Source organism: Ahaetulla prasina, chromosome 12 (assembly GCF_028640845.1).
Source record: "Ahaetulla prasina isolate Xishuangbanna chromosome 12, ASM2864084v1, whole genome shotgun sequence".
Lineage (NCBI taxonomy): Eukaryota > Metazoa > Chordata > Lepidosauria > Squamata > Colubridae > Ahaetulla > Ahaetulla prasina.
The window spans coordinates 645,931-654,686 of NC_080550.1; the positions used below are offsets into that span (position 1 = coordinate 645,931).

The 8,756-nt window shown below is 57.4% G+C and overlaps 2 protein-coding genes across 3 annotated transcripts; one reads left to right on the top strand and one right to left on the bottom strand.

Annotated features, from left to right (window-relative positions):
- Positions 1-304: 304 nt before the first annotated feature.
- Positions 305-7,934, bottom strand: UTP4 (UTP4 small subunit processome component). 2 transcript variants are annotated; one of them, XM_058155550.1, is made up of 16 exons: positions 7,767-7,934; positions 7,485-7,676; positions 7,286-7,370; positions 6,654-6,743; positions 6,116-6,327; positions 5,229-5,400; positions 4,839-4,930; positions 4,613-4,709; positions 4,394-4,458; positions 4,016-4,138; positions 3,727-3,886; positions 3,446-3,552; positions 3,096-3,191; positions 2,543-2,728; positions 2,026-2,127; positions 305-1,348 (listed from the first exon to the last, which is right to left on the bottom strand). In XM_058155550.1, the coding sequence occupies exons 1-16, from the start codon at positions 7,932-7,934 to the stop codon at positions 1,232-1,234; spliced, it is 2,064 nt and encodes a 687-aa protein (XP_058011533.1). In that variant the 3' UTR covers positions 305-1,231. The 2 variants fall into 2 exon arrangements, with proteins under 2 accessions (XP_058011533.1, XP_058011532.1); XM_058155549.1 differs by having other exon boundaries at positions 7,485-7,934.
- On the top strand, positions 7,903-8,690 carry CHTF8 (chromosome transmission fidelity factor 8). Its single transcript, XM_058155569.1, has 3 exons — positions 7,903-8,036; positions 8,116-8,245; positions 8,347-8,690. The coding sequence occupies exons 1-3, from the start codon at positions 7,933-7,935 to the stop codon at positions 8,554-8,556; spliced, it is 444 nt and encodes a 147-aa protein (XP_058011552.1). The 5' UTR covers positions 7,903-7,932; the 3' UTR covers positions 8,557-8,690.
- Positions 8,691-8,756: the final 66 nt, after the last annotated feature.

Consider the following 8,756-nt stretch of genomic DNA (forward strand, 5'->3'; position numbering starts at 1 on the left):
TTGTCCGGCAACAGCCTCGCCGGCCCCTCCTCCGCAGCCGCCCCCGAGCGGCCTTTGGCGTCCCAACAGGAAACTACCAGGACACCCTCCCTCCCCGGTACCTCCGGCCAGGTGCGGCCCCAGAGGTCAAGCGGGGGAAAGTAGCGGTGGGGACTCGGAGCCGTCATTCTCCCGTTCGAAGGGGCGTTTTCCATTTCCAGATCGGTTGGAAGCCAAACAACTTTGAAAACATTTTGCAAATATACCAGGATTACAGCCGTTAGCAAAAAAAGCGCCCCCCTTAAGCCTGAAACGGAGCCTTGAGCTGCTGGAGGGATTTTTATTTAAGCAACTTGTGTTCCTGGTCAAGAGGAGCAATCTAAACATTTGGTGCACAAGGAAGGGAGGTTTCCTTTTGCTGAATTGGCCACAGCAGTTTCCTAGCCAAACTGAGACACCCTGTGCATTATCCGCCCAACATGGGCTTGCGGGGAGGAGACTGGGAGGGGAAGGGGGGAGGGAGGGAGGGAGGGGCTGCCAACTGGCAAGCAGGCCAGGAGGGACAGGGATCTTCTCACGCCAGCACAGGACACACGACCTTCAGGCTCCACTGAACAGCTTCTCTCCCTCTGCAAATGCAGGGACACTCACACTCACACTCACACTCACACACACACACACACACACCCTTCCTGGAGAAACACAAAACAAAGCAAGGTCAAGGCAGCCTCCTCCCTTGCTGCTGACTTTGCTGTTCTGGTTTGATGGGGCGGAAATCAGGGTTCCTGGTCCGCAGAGGTGGAGTTGGAATGCAGAGCAAAGGGGTCCCAGGGCGGCCCTGAAGCCATTTACCCAGCAGGAAGTCTGCTGGTCCCTTGGCTGCTGGCCACAGGCTTTTGCCACAGATGAGGCGGCTGCTGGGTCAGCCCAGCCAGGTGGCACTTTTCTGGCAAAGGATGTGCCCCGACACGCCGTGCATAAAATAGGGAGTCAGTCTTCTGGTGCCAGTCAATGCGGGAACTCCCAAGTGAAGAGGCCCAAGAAGTGAATTATTACAAGGGGTGCCTCTCTTTCCCAGCCAGATCACGGTGGAAAAACAGGCAAGGACACAGGATGGCAGTGGCACAGCTCCCCTTGAACAGTTGCTCCTCTGGCCATGCAGCCCCCTGCTTCTGAGGGGAGGGGCACCGGAAGCCCCTCAAGGAAGCACGGCCTCTGCAAAGATCCTTTGAGGTCTCTGCAGGGCAGCACATTATGTCCCAAATTTCTTCTGATAGATGGGTGGTGGCAGCTGGGCTTTGATGTCCATCAGCGGCCGCTCCATCACCACCAAAGAACTGTCATCCAGGAAATCCACAAAGAGCAGAGGCTGCGGGGCGGGGGAGGGGCAGACAGGGAGGACAGGGAGAGAAGAAACAAGGAGTCAAGTTAGAAGGGGCTTTGCTGGCTCAGCTGACTTCCTGAAGGGTATCTAGCTTGGCCCTTTACCTTGCATGCCTGGTAAGGACAAGAATGCTACTGCGTTGAACTCCTCGGTGTTGGCAGCCACAAAAGTGCTTGCGCTCATTTAGACTTTCAGAGCACCATGCCATCTTGTGACACACACCCACAACAACTCAGGAGCCAAGCGGAAGAAAATTTTGTCTTGTTCCTGCATCTGCCCAAGAGCAGCGGCCCTTTGCTTCCACCTCTCATTCAAGGGTGGGAGAGGACTGGAATTATGCCCCCCCCCTGCCCCTTGGGCTTCCAGAACACCATCCCTCTCTTCTGGGGTGCACCTGGTCTTCTGATGAAGGAAACTCTGCTGTATTCAAGCTTTTCCATGCGACCAGTGACTTCCTTGGCTCAGGCACAGGATGGCAGCCTCCCTCCTGCTCTACTAATGGGCCAAGGGTTCCTCAGCTGGGGCTTCAGCAGCTGGCACAACGTCCCTCGCTCAGACTGTCCAAACCATTACACCTAAACCATTGCTGGCACTGGAAGAGGGGATGGAGCGCTTCCATCCCTTCCCTCCTGCCCTAAGAGAGTTCATTGCTAAAGACCCACCTGGAACTTCTTGCAGATCTTGAAAGCGCGGCCACAACCATGTTGGATTATTTTTATGTGTGGCTCCAGCTTCTTCAAGGCCGCAGAATCCTCGTGCAGTGGCTGGAGGAGCAAACGAAGTCGCCAGGAGCGCGGTCACTTTCCGAGTTAAAGGCATGTTTTGCTGAATGGGTCCCTGTGGCCTGGTTCACCCTTTGCCCCGAGCCCTAACCAGACCAATAGCATTCTGGCTGAATTACTGGGTGATGCTAAGCACCTCCCTGAAGGCTGATCTGGACTCCAGAATTAGTTCCCCCGCCCAGCTGGCCTGGATGTGGGACCAGCAACCCAGGCTCCCACTTTTGGGAGGCAGGAGGTCTGGGCACAAATGGTGCTTTCCCACCTGAGGGAACTCCTCACCTGACCCAGCTGGTGGGGGAGGGCAAGCGGCATGGGCGACCTCGGCTCAGAGAAGGGGAGTCTTTCTGCATGTTGCAGGTCAAAGTGCCACACTCAGACCCACCCACCGTCCACTCACCAGCGACATGTCCAGGATGCAGAACATGTATGTGTCATGCAGCAAGACATGCGAGGGGTGCCTGGGACGGAAGACGATGTGGGTGATGGGCGTGTCCCGCTCCAGCCAATCCTTGTGCAGGCCCAGCTGCTGCAGCTTCCGGCTCCAGGGCGTGTAGCCTCTCTCCTTGATGCTGAACTCAAACACCTGGAAGCAGGAAAGCCAGCAGGGAGGCAGGACTCTCCCTCCCTCCCTGTTCTGAAACCAGATTGGTCCCACCCCAGCACAAAAACCGCCTCCCTTCCCGGTGCTGCAATCAGAGCAAACTTTCTTCTGGCAAAAGAAGCACCTTTGCAGGGCGTGTCTCTTAAGTGCAGCTAATTCCAGTGGAAACAACACATTCCGCTCTAACTAGGATCGATAATGGTGACTGAGCTGCTGACTCCCCAGTGAAACCCCACCCCCCTTTCCTGGCTCCAAGAGCAGCAGGTATGCAAGGCCTGGAACAGTACTCGAAGGCAGATCTTTGTGCATGCCAACTCTGCTTTGCCAAGCTACGGAAGAGCAGCCCTACCTGCTGATCTGAATGTGCAATGATGAGGTTATTGGTCAGCGGATGGATTGCCATTGCAGTCACTGGACACTCATAGGCTGGCACAGTGCAGTGGAGCTGGGAAAGGAAGGTGCAGTGGAATGAGAGAGAGTGCCTGCCTAGGCCTTCCCTTTCCCTTGGTTTCTCCATCAAAGGCTCCTGGACTCATCGGTTGCTGAACCAACTCTTCTCCCACAAACCCAACCCAAGGACTCTGGCAGAGCTAACGAGGTGCCCGAAGATGCCTGCTGCCCACCCAGATCCAGACCAGAAAAGAAATGGAGGAAGCAGATCATCTGGTCTCTGGCGGCCACATTTGCAGCTAAGCTCACCTTGGTATTTTCCAAGTTGTAGATGCAGATTTCCCGATCTCCACCTGCTGCACACAACCACCTGCCATCCGCACTCACCGCCAGCTGGTGCACTGCTTCCAACGTCTCTGCAGGGAGACACAGATCGGGAGCAGTTTTTCAGGTTTCCTGCAGCAGCTCTCTGTTGCAGAGGCCAGCTAACTGCTGCCTTTCTTTCTTATCTGGGAGCATTTGCAGAAAACATTTAGCTAGTCCTGCAAGAATTTTCAATATACCTTAATCTAAAACAAATTGTTTGTTACCCGAATTTGGACGAAGTGTGTATAAATGCCTGCAGATCCCTGACTGCAAGAGCGAAAGCACATGCACGCAGCCCCGATCCGATGCCAGGAAAAGCCTGGTAGAGTCGCCAGAAAAAAGGAGGTGGTGGGCCGAGCCATTCAGCCTAGGCGTCTTGCGAACCTTGGAGAAAGCAAACCAGGATTGATGCAACTGGCTGGGCCCTCCAGAGAAAGCCAGGAATGTTTCCAGCTGACTGAGCACCCACAGCTCCTTCCACGGCTGCCCTCGTGCCATGGAGATCTCACTCACTTTGTTGATGGAAATGTGGTCACTGACGAGCTGAACCCGGTGCAGGCAGAACCTGCTAGCTGTGGAATAGGCAATCCAGCCACCACACGGAGAGAGGCAGCTGCTGCGGATGTGCTCCGGGCCCTTCGATGAAGGAAGAAGACCAATCATAGGAAGGAAGGAGGGAGGGAGTGCCTGTGCAACTGACTGAGCAATGGGTGGAATTCTCCAGACCCAGCAAAGTCAAGGTGCTTCACAGATCTCTCAAGGGGCATTTCTAAGACACCCGTTCCCCTTCTTTCTCCGAGCAGAGAAGGCAACGAAGGATGGAAATGCCAAACCAGGGCTGGAAAGATTTGCCCCAGCCGCAGTGTTGGGTTAGGAAATCATGGCTCTCACCTTGGCCTTCAGTTGGAGCAGGTTCTGGGGGGGATAGGTTACCGGCAGGACCTCACCTGGCCTTCCTGTAACAAGAAACAAGGCGACTTGCAGAAAGCAGGGTGCCACAGGACATGGCAGAACAGTCCTGCTGTGACTGCCAAAGAGGGTGGCAGGGAAGGCAGGCTGTGCTCTTTGCCGTGCCCATCCTTTGCACGTTGAAGCCGTATGCATCCTCACCAAAGACGTTTGTGGTGCCAAGCCGCCAGAGCTCCAGGTGCTGGGGGTACTGGAAGAGGAGGAGCTGGGCTGTCCTGGCACAGGAGACGAGGCGCCTCTGCAAGAAAAGAAAACCCACCTGAAGCACCAGCAAGAGAGACAGCTGGCCTCATCGCTGTAGGATCCCACCCTCCTCTTCAAGAGCAGCCCCCTCCCAGCCCAGCAGGAGAGCAGCCCCTATACTCACATGGGGGAAGCTGATCGTGCGGAGGGCAGCATCATAGGACTTGGAGTCCACCCTCTCCATCAGGGGTCGGATCACAAGTTGCCCATCCAGCCCTGCCAGAGGAGGACAGCACCTGGCTCACACAACCTGCCTAGTGAGGGTTCCCCAAAGACTTCCTGGCCTCTGACTTATCATTATCTCAGCCAAGATGCGCAGGCTTCTTGAACAAGCCAGGGCTTAGCACAATGAGCAGTCATCCCAGCCGCCCAAATGCTACCGGACCTGGGGAGAGTGCCAGGAACACAACGGGCCTCATCCACCTGGCTGTGTCCGTTAGGGATCCGGGGGGGGGGGGAACCCTTGTCCATCTTCTGCTGAGTTACAGCCAAGAAATTGGGCGCCCTACTGTACCTCCAGAGATGAAGGCTGTGGCAGTGTGTGCCACCGTCCGCACATCGTGAGTGTGATGCCGAAAGGGTCTGGTCCGCACCCACTGGTGCTCAGAGCTGCCCAGCTTCACCGGTAGCAGCTGGAACTGATATACTGTCCCTTCCGATGTGCCAACCACCATACTATCTTCTGCCTGAAGAAAACCAGTCGATACCAGGGGTGAGATCATGATGTCGTGAACCTCCCAGGCCACAAAGCTTCTGTTCCCTCTTATATCCCCAGCCAGATGCCCTGCTGAAAGAGATGGTGATGGCCCTTGGCTTCCTCCTGCACAAGGGTGAGCAACTTCATCATTTCGAACTGGACTTGTGGCACGAAATGCCCATAAATTCCTTTCTGAAAACAAGCAACCTATGGGAAGTGGTACTCAGGCTAGTCTGGTTGGGTGGGAAGCTGACCCCCGGCTCCACACAATGAGGCCTGAGGGGGAATCTGGGTTTTGGTAGCTGGCCCGGCTCAATTGCATCAGGGCACAACATGGATAAATATTCAATTCTCTGATTAGTTTAGTTTAGTTTATTTAGATTTTTATACCGCCCTTCTCCCGAAGGACTCAGGGCGGTTTACAGCCAAATAGTAACAACCCCACAATATAAACATTAAAACAAAACTTAAAACCGAGCATATAACTTAAATGGCCAAAATTTAAAACAATTTAAAACCCTAAGATACATAAAACCCCAATTAAAAATTTAATAAAACTTTTTAAGCCAGTCCCGCTTGAATAAATAAATGCGTTTTCAGCTCACGGCGAAAGGCTGTGTCAAAGTGATGACACATAAAAATGCTTCTTTGGTCCTTTTTATCAGGATTTGCAAATCTGCCCACATTTTGTAACTCTCACCCACCTCAGCCACGGCCACGGAAAGCACTGCAGCTTTGCTGATGGGATGCTTGGAGAGCAGAGTGCCCGTTGCTGAATCCCAGAACTGCACTTTTCCAGCAGAATCCACGCTGACCACCGTGCCATCTGAAAGGAAGGCCACGCCCCACACCAGGCATTTCTGGCTGGAGGGGCCTTGCAAACGTCCTTCTACCAGTATCCGCTGACTGGTGTGCCCTAAGAAAGACGCACGTGGGATCGGAAGAAACATTTGCTCAAACAAAGCCACAGAAAACTCTTTTCTCCCACACCAGCCTCTTTGCTTACATGGGTCCCTGGGGGGTCTCCACCATCTTCTTTTAGAACACTACAGAAACTGAACTCAGGTCCTTTAGCACCCCGAGACCAGAACAGGCTCTGAGGACCAAGGATACTGTCTCTGTCGGGTGCAGTTGAAGCAATCAAGAGAGCACCAGAGTGGCTCGAAAACTCCCTTGGCAGCCCAGGCAGGTACCTCTCAGATGCTCTCGCTTCTCTTGGTCCAAACTAGGCGGAGAACTTACCAGATTCGATGTCAAAGATATAAAAGCAGTCGATGGAGCCAGCTGCGATCTTGGTCCCAGAGGGATGCCAGGAGAGAGAGAGGATGCGCTCTGTGAGAGAAAGGAGGAGAGGGTCTCAGTCCCAGAGGCTGGAATCATCCAGGTAATGTTGCTCCCCCAGCCCCAAAAGGAATTCAGCTGCCCAGGACGGGATGGCCTCTGGAAGCCACTGGACTCCTTGCCTGGAACTTCCCACTCTGCAGTGGAAAGAGGTTGATGGTTGACTTTTGGGATTTATCTGGTAATCGCAACTTTAGGCAAAGCTTTAAAGCAGGGGTCTCCAACCTTGGCGACTTTAAGCCTGGCGGACTTCAGCTCCCAGAATCCCCCACCCAGCTTTCTGGGAGTTGAAGTCCACCAGGCTTAAAGTTGTCAAGATTGGAGACCCCTGCTTTAAAGGATTAAAGCAACATAATTATAGTTGTTTTTTGACTGTTTTCAACTTAGAGGCTGAAACTAAAAGCCTGGAATCACATTCATAAAAAGACAACTCTGTTGCAGTGAAAGCAAAGTTCCACCCCCCAGGGTCCCCTCTTCTTTTGTTTCTCCCGCCCCCCGCCCCCCCAATCCCTTCTGGCCCACCGTCCCCCGACCTTTCTGCCGGTCCAGCTGCCTTTCAAATTGGATTCGATCCGACTCCACTCGGAAGAGCTTGACGGAGCCGTCCTCGCAGCCCACCTGCAGAGACCAGCCGAGCGTCGGTCAGGGCCCTCCCTGGACCGGCCAGAACATCCGCGCTTCCTCCCCCAAGAGCCGCCCGCCTCCTGTCCCGAGAGCCCCCAACTCACGCACCGCCAGCCGGGCGCCGGCGGGGTCTGCCGCCATGCTCCAGAGGGGCCCCCCGAAGGCGTCCACCGAGCCCTTCACGCGCAGCCGCTGCAGGTCGTACTCCAGCACCGCCCCGCCCAGCCCGGCGCCGAAGAGCCGCTCGCCCGCCGCCCAGCACAGCGCCTCCGGGGCGCGCGCCTCGTGGCCCGGGATCACCTGCGGGAGACAGCAGCGTCGCGGTGGCCGGCCGGGCAGCGGACCCCGCGGAGCCCCCTCGCCCCTCCGCCCGCCCGCCCGCCCGCCTACCTTCTCCTGGGCGCCGTTGGCCTGCAGGTCGTAGAGCTCCACGGCGCCGTCGAGGCGGGCGGCGGCCAGGCGGCGGCGGGGGGGGCGGGCACCGGGGGCGGCCAGGCAGCGGACCCCGGACGGCACGAAGGCGAAGAGCCGCGCGCGGTGCACCTGGAACTCGCCCATGGCCGGCCGGGCTCCACGTGCGGCGCTGCCCCGGAAGCGGAAGCCGCGGGGCGGAGGGGGCGGGTCTCTGGCCGGGGCGATGGTGCAGCTGGCCGTGCGCCGGTGAGTCCCGGGGGGGCGGGGGGGGGCGAGAGGAGGGAGGGGAGGCGCCCCGCCCGCCCTGACCGGCTCCGTCTTGCAGGGCGGCGGGCGGGGAGGCGGAGTGGCTGCTGCTGGAGCTGCAGGGGCAGCTGGAGGCGCGCGGCGGAGGCGGAGGCGGCGGCGGCGGCCTGGCCGGGCGGCTGTTGGGCGACCTGCACTTCACCCAGGAGGTCAGCGCGGGGGAGGGGAGGGGAGGGGAGGGGAGGGGGGCCCCGGGGGGACGTCCGCTTACACCCCCCCCCTCCCGGCCGTCCCGCTCTCCGTCCCGCAGGGAGCGCCGGTGCTGATCGTGGGCCACCACGTGCTCTACGGGAAGGCGGTGCGGCTGGAGAAGGCCGTGGCCGTCCTGCGCAGGGGAGCCGCCGCGCCCGAGGACCCCCGCGGCCCCGCCGCCTACGAGGTAGCCGCGCTGATCCGCACCAAGCTGCTCTTCAAGACGCGGCCCAAGCCCATCGTCCCCAGCGCGCCCAAGAAGGCCTGAGTGCCCTGCCGCTCCCTCCTGGCGGCTCCTGGGCTTTCAGGTCGGCCTCTGGCCGCCCATCTCTCTTCGGAGTCCAGAGCTTTGTCCGCGCTCTAGTTGGGACCCCGGTTCCTTAGCGGGAAAGAACGGGGACCGGCTCCTCTGTTTACAAAGCTTTATTATTATAACCAATGAAATAAAAAAAAATCCAAACCTGTTTT